At 39.6% G+C, this 15923-nt stretch overlaps 1 protein-coding gene across 1 annotated transcript in view; it reads left to right on the top strand.

Annotated features, from left to right (window-relative positions):
* Nucleotides 1–15923, top strand: part of dnah12 (dynein, axonemal, heavy chain 12) — a 278731-nt gene that overhangs the window by 185333 nt on the left and 77475 nt on the right. The window contains exons 45-48 of the mRNA XM_072582341.1: nucleotides 2891–3085; nucleotides 7635–7768; nucleotides 9358–9520; nucleotides 15407–15487. Of these exons, the coding sequence (XP_072438442.1) occupies nucleotides 2891–3085; nucleotides 7635–7768; nucleotides 9358–9520; nucleotides 15407–15487 (573 nt within the window). The remainder of the gene's footprint in view (nucleotides 1–2890; nucleotides 3086–7634; nucleotides 7769–9357; nucleotides 9521–15406; nucleotides 15488–15923) is intronic.

Here is a 15923-nt window from a genome sequence, read left to right as displayed (position 1 = left end):
AGATGACCCAGATAACTATAGACCAGTGAGCCTTACTTCTATTGTAGGAAAGGTTTTGGAAAGGATTATAACAGATAAGATTTATAATCATCTAGCAAGCAACAATTTGATTTCAGATAGTCAACATGGTTTCATCAAGGGCAGGTCATGTCTCACAAACCTCATTGAGTTTTTTGAGAAGGTGACCAAGCATGTAGATGAGGGTAGGGCAGTTGACGTGGTATACATGGACTTCAGTAAAGCCTTTGATAAGGTTCCACATGGTAGGCTGATGGAGAAAATGCAGAGGCGTGGAATTGAGGGTGATTTAGCAGTTTGGATTAGAAACTGGCATTCTGGAAGAAGGCAGCAGGTGGTGGTTGATAATATTCAGTCTGGCATCCAGTTACTAGTGGTGTGCCACAAGGATCTGTTTTGGGACCACTGCTGTTTTGTCATTTTTATAAATGACTTAGACGCAGACATAGGTGGATGGATTAGTAAATTTGCAGATGACACTAAAGTCAGTGGAGTAGTGGACAGTGTGGAAGAATGTTACAAGTTGCAGGGGAACTTGGATAAACTGCAGAATTGGGCTGAGAGATGGCAAATGGAGTTCAATGCAGCAAAATGTGTGGTGATGCACTTTGGGAAGAATAACAGGGAGGCAGTGTACTGGGTCAATGGAAAGATTCTTGGTAGTGTGGATGTGCAGAGGGACCTTGGAGTCCATGTGCATAGATCCCTGAAAGTTGCCACCCAGGTGGATTGTGCTGTGAAGAAGGCATAAGATGTGTTAGGTTTCATTGGTAGAGGGATTGAGTTCTGGAACTGCAATATCATGCTGCAATTATACAAAAGACTAGTGTGGCCATACTTGGAATATTGTGTACAGTTCTGGTCGCCCCATTACAAGAAGGATGTGGAAGCATTGGAAAAGGTGCAAAGGAGATTTACCAGGATGTTGCCTGGTCTGGAGGGAAGGTCTTATGAGGAAAGGCTGAGAGACTTGGGTCTGTTCTCATTGGAAAGAAGAAGGCTAAGGAGGGATTTGATAGAGACATACAAGATGATCAGAGGATTAGATAGGGTAGACAGTGAAATACTTTTTCATAGGATGATGACGTCAGCTTGTACGAGACGGCATAACTACAAATTGAGGGGTGATAAATTTAAGACAGATGTCAGAGGAAAGTTCTTTACGCAGAGAGTGGTAAGGGTGTGGAATGGCCTCCCTGATAATGTAGTAAACTCAGCCATATTAGGGAGATTTAAACAATCCTTAAACAATGATTTTGGGATAGGGTAGGGGGACGAGCTGAGAATAGTTCACAGGTCGGCGCAACATCAAGGACTGAAGGACCTGTTCTGCACTGTTCTATGTTCTATGTTTTGGAATGTTCTCAATTTTCCTGGATGAGTGAAGCTCCAACAACACTTGAGAAGCTTGACATCATCCAAGATAAAGCACCCCACTTGACTGGTACTCCATTCACCACTTTCAAAATCCACTCCCTTCACCACTAACACAATGTGGCAACAAAGTATGTCATCTACAAGATGCATTGTAGTGATTCGCCAAGGCTTCAACAGCAATTTCCAAACCCATGACAACTATCACCTAGCACCTCCAGTTGCATGGAGGTGACACGCAGCACCCTGACTTGGACTTATATCACCATTTTTTCACTATCACTCTGTCGAAATCCTGGAACATGCTTCCCAACAGCTGTGTGAGTATCCCTACACCCCAAGGACTGCAGCTGTTCAAGAAGATAGTTCACTAACAACTTCTCTGGAGCAATTTGAGAAGGGCAATAAATGCTGACCCAGCCAGTGATGTCCACATCTTATGAACAATTAAAAAGAAAAATCGGGACCTTAAGCTTGACTGATCTGATTGTGGCCTCAATTCCACGTTCCCAGCTGCAGCCTATTTAAAGTTCTATCATGAGAAAACAACAATCAATCTTGTTTTACTTAGAAAGCTTTAGTTTAAAACAGGGACCTCAGTCCATATCTTCTCATAGATTGCAAATTTCCTTTTTTCCTTTGTGATAGCATACTGGAGATAGATGAATATATGATTCAAATATGCACATTGTTATTGATTTATTTATGGATCTATTTATAATTTGTGTGAGATTGGCAGCTCTATATTTTTAATTAATCAAGGAACTTCGAAACAAGAAAACTGTCATAGAGTCATAAAGTCATACAGCACAAAAACAAACCCTTTGGTCCAACCAGTCCATGTCGAACATAATCCCAATTTAAACTTATACCCAGCTGCCTGCTCCTGGCCCATATCCCTCCAAACCTTTCCTATTCATGTATTTATCCAAATGTCTTTTTTACATTGTAATTGTGCCTACATTCACCATTTTCTCAGGATGTTCATTCCACACACAAACCACCCTCCGTGTAAAATATTTGCCCCTTATGTCTTTTTAAATCTCTCTCCTCTCACCTTAAAAATGTGGCTTCTAGTCTTGAAATCCCCCAAACTAGGGAAAAAACACCTTTCATTAACCCAACTAATATCCCTCATAATTATATAAATTTCTCAGCCTCCTACACTCAGTGAAAAAAAGTCTCAGACTATCCAGCCTTTCTTTATAACTCAAACCTGGCAACATCCAGGTAATCGAGTCAAACAAAGTAAGATCTTCACTGATAGGAAGATAGATTTAGTGATATTTAGTTTGTCTAGTTCATGCTGATGAAGTACATTGCCTATCAACCTAAGAAACGAAGAGTGTTGGAGGCCACCACTAGGTACAATGGAACACAGCCATTAAGCTTGTGATCAACAGAATTGCAGATTGTATGTTTTTAAGTCAACAATTGGTGATTGTGGGAGTAAATTCTAGAAGTGTTTGTGATCATGCATTTTATTTTAATTGAACAGGGAGTCCGCGTAGCCGCTCAAGCAGGAAACAAAAATGCAGACTTCAGTCCACTAGCTCTCTTTGCATTCTTTGTGAGTCGCTGCAGAGAGAACTTGCACATTGTGGTGGCCTTTAGTCCTATTGGAGATGCTTTCCGAAATCGTCTGAGACAGTTCCCTTCGCTCATCAACTGCTGTACGATTGACTGGTTCCAGGTATGTTAAAATTTTCAATGTATGTGTTTTAAGTACTGGTATCCATGTGTCAAATTACACAACAAAAAGCTTCCTAAGATTTACACAGACTTTATTATAATAGTTTTCACCTTCTTCCTTCTGCTCATTTCTCTGTCTAGATACCAACAGCCCAGCAAGGAAGAAAGCAGTTGTTTTCCCCTCTATTCAGAGATGTTTTTATGCGCCACTGAATCTTTTTGCCTGTGGTGGTATCATGGATACCTGCTGGTGATTCCAAGTTGGTTACGGTTTAGATATTTTTTAATAAACTGGTTCAGAGATGTTACTCCACATCTCTGGAGGAGGTGAGACTTGAACCCGGGCCTCCTGGCTCAGAGGCAGGGAAACTACCACTGCACAACAAAAGCAGCTCTTAAATGTTAATCAACCTGTTCAGGCATGTTATTGACACATCTCTGAAGTAGGTAGGACTTAAACCCAGGCATCCTGTCCCAAAGATATGGGCTCTACCACTATGCCACAAGAGGCCCTTCGAATGCAGCTCTTAAATGAAGAAGTCCAAAGAGCAATACTTGCTTTGATACAATTCTGGAGTTGGTCTGTTTCAGCCGCATAATGCAGGTTCTGACAGGCTCCCTGTTGAAAAGTGTGGTGCTGGAAAAGCACAGCCGGTCAGGCAGTATCCAAGGAGCAGGAGAGTTGATGTTTCAAGCAGGAGATCTTCATCAGGCAGCATCTGACTGGCTGTGCTTTTCCAGCACCACACTTTTCGATTCTGATCTCCAGCATCTGCAGTTCTCACTTTCTTCTCTGACAGTCTTCCTGTCTGAAAGAAAAAGGTATTTATAAAATGTACATAATTTTTAAAATTCGGCTGGCAATATCTATCCTAAGTCTTTTTGTCACTTACACTTGTTATAGAATGTACATTATCTGTGTAGACCAATTATCTGTATAACATTCTACTGATATTGTTCTTTTTATGCATAGCATTTCCCCCAAGATCTTAGACAAATAGAATACCCTGTCAATAGCATTAACATGAAACAAAGTTTCAGCAGCTAATGTGCTCTTCATCACTTTTCTTTGCCTTCCATGACAAGGGGCAACGTTTCCCGTTTTCTCACACAAGGCACATCGCAAATCCTCCTCCACTAGAAAATCCATTGGCAAGATTTCTGTGATTTGGTAAAAATGATTATTGTTGAGATCATCAATGGCCAAGTTCCTCCGCATACACTTCTCTATTTCCACTTTTAAAGAAAACCACTCTCAAATTGTGTTTCCACCTTTAGATTTTTCACAACCAAGAGAAGTTCCAGCATTTCAAAACTTGCTTCTGGTCTGGTCTTGTTATTATGCCTAATCAGTTGAGCTATCTGATGAAACTTTTCAGTTTTTGCTAGCATCCTCATCTTTCTATCTGAATTTGGTGTGACTAATTGCAATATGATTAACATTTCTCAAGTAAAACTCTTGATGTATTATTACATTGACTCATCCTGCTTAATTTCCAATCCAACATATTTGAAAGCACCATAAGCTTGACTGCCAGTTTAGAATTCCTTCCTAATTTGGTTATTAATCTTTTCTTCATGTAATAGGAGCCCCACCACAAAATATTGTTGGCATGCATAAAGATGACCAAAGCTTTTCCATTATAATGTCACTACTATGACACTTGCTGGGGCAGGTATGACTTGTCAAGGAACCAGCTCCTTTTTTCTTTGTTTTTGTTTCTAATGAATCCGCTCAGATATGCTACGACACACCTGGAGCAGGAAAGGAGTGAAATGTAATGTAATGACATTTGGGGTGAATCCTACATGTCAGGACATAATCCAGATGGAAAGAGAATTCTAAAGATGGGGGAAATGATCTGCTGTGTTGAGAGAAGGCTCCTATGTAAATAAGTTGTTGCAGGGGCTAAGGTGACTAAAGACCTCAGCATCGTGCAGAGCTCAAAATTGATTGAAGTGGGAACTTAAAAGAGTGAAGATTAGATTCAGGTATCAAGGTCTACATGCCTTAACAATGGTTGGCTATCAATACTTCTCCAGGTCCTTCTTACACATAACTTTCCCTGACCCACCCCTAAATGCAATTTCACCCCTTGCTGTGCCTTCACTGTCCACTCTGATCTTTCCTTCTCTGACCCCTAGTGATCAGGCTGAATTGCTTAATCCTGCTTCGAGTTCTTATGTTCTTATATTCTTTCCAAGGCCCCCACATAGGACTATTCTGGTAGACCAATTGTTTCAACCTGTTTCTGCCTCACACAACTGATATCTGTCTATATTGACATTCATTTTTCATCCTTATTCAACCTCTTCCCACCGACATCTCTACATCTACTGATTTATTTTGTCATTTAATAGTATTCAGTTTTCTTGCCCTAACCGTCTCTATTTCACCTTTGGCTTCCAACGCTGCTATAGCTCCAATCCTTGATCAGAGATGCAATCACTCCCCCCCACCAACTTGCTCTTCTTTCTAGCTGGGCACTTCTCACATTCAATAATCACTTCACTAAATTAAGCATCTTCTTTAGGAAGCTATATGGAGCCAAGCCATCATTGTCTTTATTTTTGGCAAATGTAGAACGTAAATCCTTTCAGGTCTTTTCCTGTACCTCTTTTTCCAGTACATTGATATTTCTTTGTTTTGGTTTCCTGTTCATGACCCAAACGAGACAACTTTACAAATTTTGCTTCAAATTTTCAAAGTTACATTGATGGTCTATCATTGACTTTTCCTTTACTTTCTTTTCCTCAGCCTAACTACTTCCATTTTAGGGGTGAAATTATTGACCAGTATTTACCTGCCAAACAGTTAGCTTTACCACAACTCTTCCAATGCTATTACCTGTTAAGGATATTACTCCATTAACCCACTTGCTCCACCTTTTTTTGGATCTATTAAGACAATGCCGTAATTGACACCAATACTTTCATTATTTCCTTATTTTTCCTCAAAGCAGGATTCCCCTCCACAATGCTTGAAAAGGCCTCCATCCTGTGCTTTTCATTTCCACAATCTGCCTGCTCCTCTCCCAGATCAATGATAGTTTCCTTTATCATCACCTTCCATCTTAGTATGGCCAGCACAATTAAAGGTTCATTTTCCACCATTTCTACTGAGTTCATCATGATGCCACTCACATTTTCTTCACTTCCTCTCATTTTAGCATTCCAAAAGAATACTTTCTTGATATTCATATCCATTTGTGTCTCATTTCCCATGCAAGTTGAGGAGATTCAATACCATCCTTTTACTTCCTCTCATCCCACTATCAAGTCCCCAAGAATTCCTTGCAAATAAAACAGTGGTTTACATGTACTTTTTCTTTTTAGAATCCTACATTTACTGCAAATTGCAATCATTTCAACATAAAAATAATTACAGTAGGTTGCAAAATCGCAGATCTCTTTCATTTACTGCACTCAGTAGATTAGTTGAAAGCCCATAGTTCATATATTGCCAAGTTGAATTTCCTATCATTTACAATAAGTTTTAAAGCTGCCTTGTAATCTGTTTGCTCTGTATCTTTGTAGAATTTAGCCTTTTTTACTTAATTCCATTTCATATTCACTGTTCTGTGATTATGGTAAATGAAGTGGCAAAGGCAAATTAGATTCAGTGATTTTGTAGTAAAATCAAGACAGAACTTCTTCCAACTTTTGCAAGTAAACATAACTTACATCTCTATATACATCTCAATTTGCTTTGCACCATTATTCATTTGTCAGTTAATCTACTCTGCCTTTCACTTGGTAACGTACCCGACTTTTCATTTATTTCTGTCTCTTCCTTTTCTCTGCTCTCTTCATGCCCTCTACTGATGCTGAGTAAACTGTTGTATATTTTAATATTTTCTGTTTTTATTACAAATTTTCAGCACCCAAGTTATTTGTTTTGTTAAATGCAGCAACTCCTCCCTTAAGGTACTTTGGTCTTGCTGCACCTAAAATTTTGGGCACATATCTACATCATTGGAGCACTGGCATAAATGCTGGAAGCTCACAAATTATGTAAATATATAGAAGGTTTTCATAGACATACCTCAGAAATGGTATAAATTATTTTTTGTGTAGTGATGATTTGACATAAAACTGACACAAATCAATTAGATAACAAATAAGACTGTGGATGCTGAAAATCTGAAACAAAAACAGAAATTAATGAAGTCATTGGACTCGAAACATTATCTCTGCTGTCTCTCCACAGATGCTGCCAGACCTGCTGAACTTCAGCAGCAATTTCTGTTTTTGTTACAAATCAATTAAATGTGATTGTTTTTCGCAGAGTAAACACTGTAATTGGAATCTCATGTTACAGTCCCACCAAAATATACATCTGGGACAACGTATTTTGAAGCTAATGGGGTGGGGATTTGCAATATTCCAACAGAGTAAGGGTTTCATATACCTGTAGGCTTTGGAGGTAAATCATCACAATTGAATGTTATGATCATTAAACACTTCAAAATCTAGTAATTCTATACATTTCTTGTTGTCATTGCTGGTAGAGATTCTTACTTACTGAAATATTTTATTTTCTTCTGCAGCCATGGCCTGAGGATGCACTTGAACGAGTTGCAAACACCTTTTTGGAAACACTGGAAATGACTGAATTTGAACGAAAAGAAGTTGTTCCAATTTGTAAATTTTTTCACACATCTGTTATTGAGCTATCAACAAAGTGAGTCCATAATTTCAGGTGACAGTTTTGCTATTCCATTAATTTAGAATTTGTTCACAAAATTCTACATTCATATTTCAGATTAGAAAAGCAATTAATGAGTTGAAAGCCTTAGATCTTCTTTAAAAACATTGGCTAGATTTTGAACATCCATGTTGAAGTAAAATAGTAATACCCAATCAATTATGAAAGAAAAGCTTACCTTCTGCTCCTGATTCAACCAATACTATTTTCTTTAAGTAAAAAGGCAGCATAGATGTTCACCCGCAACCATTTGAAAGAATGCTAAGGAGCTGACATATGAATCTTTCTTGTACACTCTCCAATGTTTTTACATTCTTCCTAAAGTTTGGCTTTCAATATAGTATTCCAGTTGAGGCCAAACCAGAGCTCTGGTCAAGTTTGATATAGCCTTCTTATTTTTGTACTTTACGCTCATATTAATAAAGCTAGGATGCTGTACACTAGTCTCTCGCAACCTGTCCTATAACTTTCAACGGCCTAGGAATCTTATACAATCATTTGTTTCTACTGCTGTAACCCTATTCAGAATCTTTTAGTCATAACAGTGCCAGGTTCACATATTGCCCATTGCTGCAATTTCAGGCGGCCCAGTAGAAAGGAGCTGGTACCTCAGCTAAGTCTGTATTATCACCTGGAAGAATGACAGCCTAAAATGAAGGGTTTTGAAGGTTGGGTTTGAAAAGACAAGTGGAGAGGGTAAAGGGGAGGTGGATGTACAATCGTAAGACTTTCTCAAATGATACATAGGGTCCAATCCCCATCCTTTGTTTGACGCCAGTCCATGTAGTGAAACTGCTGGGATATTCATTTGACTAATAGATCCTAGGGCAAGTAGTTTGGCAGTGGGCAGGCCACATATTACATTTTGTGCACTCCCTCTCTTCATCCCTCCTAGTGGGGAGCATCAATCCATTCCCAAGTTTATAGCCAATTAAGGACCTCATTCTAACCAAGCTATTCTTTTTTTTAACCCATTGCAGGCAGGGGAAGCATGGAGATCCTGGCAGATATAGCAGCCTGGGCTGGTGTCAGGGAAATGAGAGAGCTCCTTGCTGATTGCCTTCAGCCCATTGAAAGCACTTCTCCAAGATCCTGCACAAATCATCCCACCCCCGCCGAACCCTTAAACTACCATACCCTCCCCCACCTACTTCTCAAAACTGCTCCACACACCTTCACCTCCCTGACCCAGCAATATGCCACTTATCTGTCAGTTCAGGCTTCATTTATTTCTTCAGGGATAATCTGCATCTTAGCAATGGCTACCAATCTCTTTTGTTGCTGCTGGGTTTACAGATGATGGTCACCTGTTTAACCAGCACTTTCTTAAAATGACACTTACTTCCATGATAAGGGTGAAAGTCTCACTTCGAAAAGATTAACAGTGCTGCCAGTATTAAATTGATGAAAGACAACTAGCAGTATTGTGTGCTGGCTTCCCCCCTGACATTTTTGGTGGAGAGTGGGAGCAGGAACCCTGGCCCACAAAATCTAGCCCATTGACTAGTGAATTTTCTTTTAAGAATTTGACCAGTATGAAATGTCATAATATTAATTTGTTTTAGGTTTCTTCATGAGCTAAATCGCCATAACTATGTCACTCCTACATCCTACCTGGAGCTTATTGCTGCTTTCCGTCAACTCTTAACACAGAAACGGGATACTGTGTTAAAAGCTAAAAAGAGATACACAAATGGATTAGATAAACTGGCATTTGCTGAATCACAGGTAAGTGAATAAATATTAAACAAATGCATGTAAAATATGACATTCTTCATTTAATTTTGTAATTCATTTGCTGTTTCATATCCTTTCAACCATTAAACTACCTTATTACCAAAAGCACAAGTTTCACCAATATGCATGTTGAAACTAAAAGGTTTTGTCACACCATCAAATAGAATAATACCATAAAGTAATTAATTGGAAGTTTTAATATGTCAGTTAGTTGGCAATTCAGAAACAAAATTGGAAATCCAAATTATTATCGGTCGGTGCCAGCCATGCCTCAGTTAGTAGTTCTCTGGCTTCTGAGTTAACAGGTTGTTGGTTCAACTCCTACTCCAGGAGTAAAGTACAAAATCAAGGATAAAGATCCAAAGCAATATTGACAGTGTTGCACTGTTATACAGATGACCTTTCAGAAAATATATTAAATCAAAGCCATATTTGCCTTCTCAGATGGATATAAAGGATCCCATGGTACAAGTTGAAAACAGCAGGGAAATTCTTCCTGCTGTCTGAGACAATATTTGCCCTCCAGTATATGTCACTCAAAACAGATTATATGGTTACCATCATATAGTTGTTTGTGGGAGCTTACTGTGTATAAATTGGCTGTTACAGTACAACAAAGATGATATATAATTAGTTATAAAGCACTTTGAGACATCCAATAGTTATAAAATACCCAAATAAAGGCGTGTTTTCTTTCTATAGGAATGGGCGCAGTCATTAGCCTATTCTTCTGAATTTCATGATTGAAAGCTTTCATTTTTAAATTTTCTTTTTGGCTGAACAGTGTTCTAAGAAGTGCAAGATATTTTGAGTTTCTGTTTCTGTCACATGACAAAAACTGCAATTAATGTGTCACTAGTTTATAATTACCCATGGTTTTAAGACCATCAGACCATAAGATGTAGGAGTGGGAGTAAGGCCATTCGGCCCATCAAGTCCACTCCGCCATTTAATCATGGCTGATGGGCATTTTAACTCCACTTACCCACACTCTCCCCGTAGTCATTAATTCTTTGCGAGATCAAGCATTTATTAATCTCTGCCTTGAAGACATTTAAAGTCCCTGCCTCTATTGCTCTCTGTGGCAATGAATTACATAGGCCCATCTCTGTCTGGCTGAAGAAATATCTCCTCATTTCCATTCTAAATTGACCCCCTCTAATTCTAAGACTGTGGCCAAGGTTCCTGGTCTCCCTATCTAATGGAAACAACTTCCCAGCATCCAACCTTTCTTAGCCATCATTATCTTGTAAGTTCCTATTAGATCTCCCCTCAACCTTCCTGAGATGTGAGGCCCAAAATTGGACACAGTATTCAAAATGGGGCCTAACTATAGCTTTATAAAGTCTCAGAAGTACATCCCTACTTTTATATTCCAACCCTCTTGAGATAAATGACCACATTACATTTGCTTTCTTTTATCACAGACTCAACCTGCAAGTTAACCTTTAGAGAATCCTAAACTAGCACTCCCAGATCCCTTTGTACTTTGGCTTTACGAATTTTCTCACTGTTTAGAAAATAGTCCATGCCTGTATTCTTTTTTACAAAGTGCAAGGCCTCGTATTTGCTCACGTTGAATTTCATCAGCCATTTCCTGGACCACTCTCTAAATCTTTCTGCAGCCTCCCCATCTCCTCAGTACTACCTGCCTGTTCACCTAACTTCGTATCATCTGCGAACTTCATCAGAATGCTCTCAGTCCCTTCATCCAGATCATTATTATATAAAGTGAACAGCTGTGGTCCCAACATTGAACCCTGCAGGACAACCATTTGTCACCAGCTGCCATTCCAAAAAAGAACCTTTTATTCCAACTCTCTGCCTTCTGTCAGACAGCTAATCCTCAATCCATGCCAGTAGCTCACTTTGAACACCATGGGCCATCACCTTACTCAGCAGCCACCCATGAGACACCTTATCAAAAGCCTTTTGGAAGTCTAGATAGATAACATCCACTGGTCTAACATACTTGTTACCTCTTCAAAGAATTTTAACTGGTTTGTCAGGCAGGACCTTCCCTTACTAAATGGTTTGTGTGTACTTAGTCTGAATATCCTCGAAAGCAGTTTCATACTTAAAGTATGGAATTGCTTGGAAATTAACTTTGAAAAATGTGGTTTAATAGCAACTAAATTAGGGAAGTTTAGTACTGCTCAAAAAACCTTCATAAAATGTATCTGCTGGCTACTTAGCTAATATCTTTGTACCATATTATCTCAATGTAATGAATTCTTCCTAAATTCTTTCTAAAAGAAAAATTTTCAAATGTCTTAGTAGCAACAGGGTTTAATATCTCAAATAATTAATGTGTTAACATTTATACTGAACAAAACAGCACGGATCTTTACCTTTCTAACGCATATGATTCCATATGCATTAGTATCTTTCCAATATCTCATCCAAATATTATTCACTATTGAAAAGCTTAGTTAGTGACTGTTGGTAAGGAAGGTGATTATTATTGCTATTGCTATTAATTCAGGCACTCAGCTAGTGTTTTAGGGATCCAGGTTTGAATCCCACAATGGCAGATAGTGGAATTTGAATTCAATTTAATAAATCTGGAATTAAGAATCTAATGAAAAACCTATCTCCTCACTAACATCCTTCACAGAATGAAATCTTCCATTCTCACCTGGCCCATATGTGACTTGAGAGCCCTCCGAAATGACCTCGCAAGCCACTCAGTTGTATCGATCAGTATGATGTCTCAACAAAGAAATGAAACTGGATGGACCACCTGGCAGTGACCTAGGCACAACAGCAGAAACAGCCCTGAAGACTCTGCAAAGTCTTCTGTATTAACATCCGGGGGGTGGAGCTAGTGCCAAAATTGGGAGTGATATTTGGTAGACGAGTCAAGCAACAGCCTGACATAGTCATACACAGAGAATCATGACATGCAGACAACGTCCTAGACACCACCATTGCCATCCCTGAATATGTCCTGTCCACTGGCAGGACAGACTCTGTAGAGGTGGCAGCACAGTGGTATGCAGTCAGAGTTGCTCGAGGTATCCTCAACCTTGAGTCTGGACCTTATAAAGTCTTCCGGCTTCAGTTAAACAGAGGCAAGGAAACCTTCTGCAGATTACCATGTACTGTCCTCCCTTGGTGATGAATCAGTATAACTCCACATTGAACAACACTTGGAGGAAGCACTGAGGGTTGCAAAGGTGTAAAATTTACTCTGCGTGGAATTTTTCAAGTCAACCACTAGGAGTGGCTCAGCAGCAGCACTACTGATCAAGCTGGTCAGATTCTAAAGAACATTACTGCTAGTATGGGTCTGCAGCAGGTAGGGAAAGAGCCAACAAGAGGGAAAAATATACCTGACCTCATCTTTACCAATCTGCCAACTGCAGATGCATCTGCCTATGATGGTATGAGGCAAAGTCCCACATTTACATAGAGAATATGTTCCATCATGTTGTCGGCATTATCACCATGCTAAATGGAAATGACTTTGAACAGATCCAGCAACTCAAGACTGGGTATCCTTGCTGTGGGCCATTAATAGAGCAGAACTGTACTCCAGCACCATGATCAGATGGGCCAATGGGCTGAGGAGTGGCAGATGGAATTTAATTTAAGTAGATGTGAGGTGCTGCATTTTGGAAAAGCATATCAGAGCAGGACTTATACACTTAATGATATGGTCCTAGGGAGTGTTGCTGAACCAGGCATGCTTAAAAATGAGATGTCAACCTAGTGAAGCTACGAAACAGGATAACTTGTATGCCAAGATAGAGCTAAGCAATCCCAACAACCAACAACCCAAGATTAGTCATGCCACAGCCAATCGTGAATGCTGGCGGACAATTAAACAACTCAGTAGAAGAGGAGGGTCCACAAATATCCCCTTCCTCAATGATGGAAAAGCCCACCATGTCAGTGCAAAAGCATTCCTGAAGCATTTGCAGCAATCTTCAGCCAGAAGTACTGCATGGGTGCATTGTGGCCTCCTCCAATGATCCCCAGCATCACAAATGTCTTCAGCTAATTTGATTCATTCTATGTGATATCAAGAAATGGAGACACTGGATATTGCAAAATCTATGGTGCTTTTCAACACTCCAGCTATAGTACTGAACACTTGTGCTCCAGAACTTGCCACTCCAGTAGCCGAGCTCTTCTACTTGACAATGTGGAAAATTGCTCAGGTATGTCCTGTGCACAAAAAGCAGGACAAATGCAACCTAGCCAATTACCGTTCCATCAGGCTCCTCTCAATCATCAACAAAGTAATGGAAGTACCTGCTCAGCAGTAACCTGCTCAGTGACACCTTGTTTGGGTTCTGCCAGGACCACTCAGCTCCTAATCTATTACAGCCTTGGTTCAAACATAGTCAAAAGGGCTGAATTCCAGAGATGAGGTGAGACCGATAGCTTGACATCAAGGCTGCATTTGACTGAGTTTGGCATCAAGGAGTCCTAGCAAAACTGGAATCAATGGATATTAGGGGCCAAACTCTCCACTGCTTGGAGTCATACTTGGCACATAGGAAAATGGTTATGGTTGTTGGAAGTCAGTCATGTCAGCTCCAGGACATCTCTGCAGGAGTTTTGCAGGGTAGAGCCTGTGGTCCAGTCATCTTCAGCTGCTTCAGCAATGACCTTCACTCCATCATAAGGTCAGATGTGGGGATGTTTGCCAATGTTCAGCACTAATCAAGACTCCTCAGAATACTGAAGCAGTCAATGTTCAAATGCAACAAAATCTGAACAATATCCAGGCTTGGGCTGACAAATGGCAAGTAACATTTGCACCACACAAATGCCATCTCTCTCAGAAACAATCTAACCATCACCCCTTTCCTTTCAGTGGACTTACCATCACTGAATCCCCTATCATCAGCATCCTTGGGGATATCATTGACCAGAAACTCAACTGGATTTTATACATAAACACTGTTGTTTTAAAAGCAGGTCAGAAGCTAAGAATACTGCGACAAATAACTCACCTCCTGACTCCACAAAGTCTGTCCACCATATGAAAGGTGCAAGTTAGGTGTGAGCTCGAATACTCTCCACTTGCCAGGCTGAGTGCAGCTCCAACAAACCTCAAGAAGCTTGACACTATTCAGGACAAAGGAGCCCACTTGATTGGACCATATCTACAAGTATTCACTCACTCCACAACTGATACTCAGTAGCAGTAGTGTGCACCATGTTCAAGATGCTTTACAGAAATTCACCAAAGATCTTTAGACAGCACCTTCCAAACCCATGATGACTTCCATCTAGAAGGACAGGGGAAGCAGATACATGAGAACATCATCATCCTGACTTGGAAGTATATTGGTATTCCTTCACTGTTCGAATTCCCTTCCTATGGATATTGTGGGTTAACCTACAGTGTATGGACTGCAGCTGTTCAAAAGGCACCTTCTCAACTAGGGATGGGCAATAAATGCTAACCAGACAGTGATGCCTAGGACCCATAAGTGAATTTAAAAAAGGTTTTTCAATTGCTGGCAATATCACAGGTGATCCTTGACAAATATGAAAACCATTGGAAAGTAATCTGGAATGGAAACCTTGCATGGTTATGCCGCCTCCTTAACCCAATACCTCAGAAGCCTACATAGCACCCATCGCTTCCCTAACTGATATCGTATAACTCAGCACAGATCAAAAATTGATGGCTTCCTGGTTTGCCACTCACAATATCAAAATAAGGGACCATTTATGATTGCGCTATTCGATATTCCATTAGATGAAATATTCATTGGATTTGGCACTGAATACATAAGAAATTTTATTTTCTTAGAAATAAATGCTTTTTATTGCAATGTGAAACTCGAGCAGACTTACCACAATAATTGTGCATTTAAATTGAAATGAGTATTTAATGTTTTGCTTTTTTTATAGGTGGGTGAAATGAAGTTAGAACTGATGGAGCTGCAGCCAAAATTGGAAATAGCCAAAGTTGAAAATGCTCATATGATGCAGGTAAGTCAAAGTGAAAATCAGTCATTAGCACATCAGAGTCTGTATTAGGAATGTTTCAAGGGAACATTAGTACTGTTAAAGTAATAAGCTAGAGTGGAAATATCTGCTGCTCCAAAATTATGAGACAAAAGAAAATAACCATCTCCTTAAAAAGCTTGCTGGAGCAAGATCTAAATGAAATCAAGATGGTTTTTTTTTAACTCCAATGGTCTATGTCCTCAGTCTTTCCTCTAATTTAAACTGTCACAGTAAGTGAGTTAGTAAAATATCTCAGATACTGCTTGAGAAAGGCACTTCCTACATTACTGAAGATTGATATTGCTTTGCCTGCATGGAGATATACATTGTAATTATAGCATATATCCAGATTTTTGTTGTTGCTTTTAGTCACCCAATTAGAAAATAAAACTTTAACAGGGGAATTCATTTTCTAATG

This window comes from Chiloscyllium punctatum, chromosome 12 (assembly GCF_047496795.1).
Source record: "Chiloscyllium punctatum isolate Juve2018m chromosome 12, sChiPun1.3, whole genome shotgun sequence".
NCBI classification, from domain to species: domain Eukaryota; kingdom Metazoa; phylum Chordata; class Chondrichthyes; order Orectolobiformes; family Hemiscylliidae; genus Chiloscyllium; species Chiloscyllium punctatum.
The sequence above is the reverse complement of the archived record's forward strand: the minus strand, read 5'-3'. Positions and strand labels throughout refer to the sequence as shown.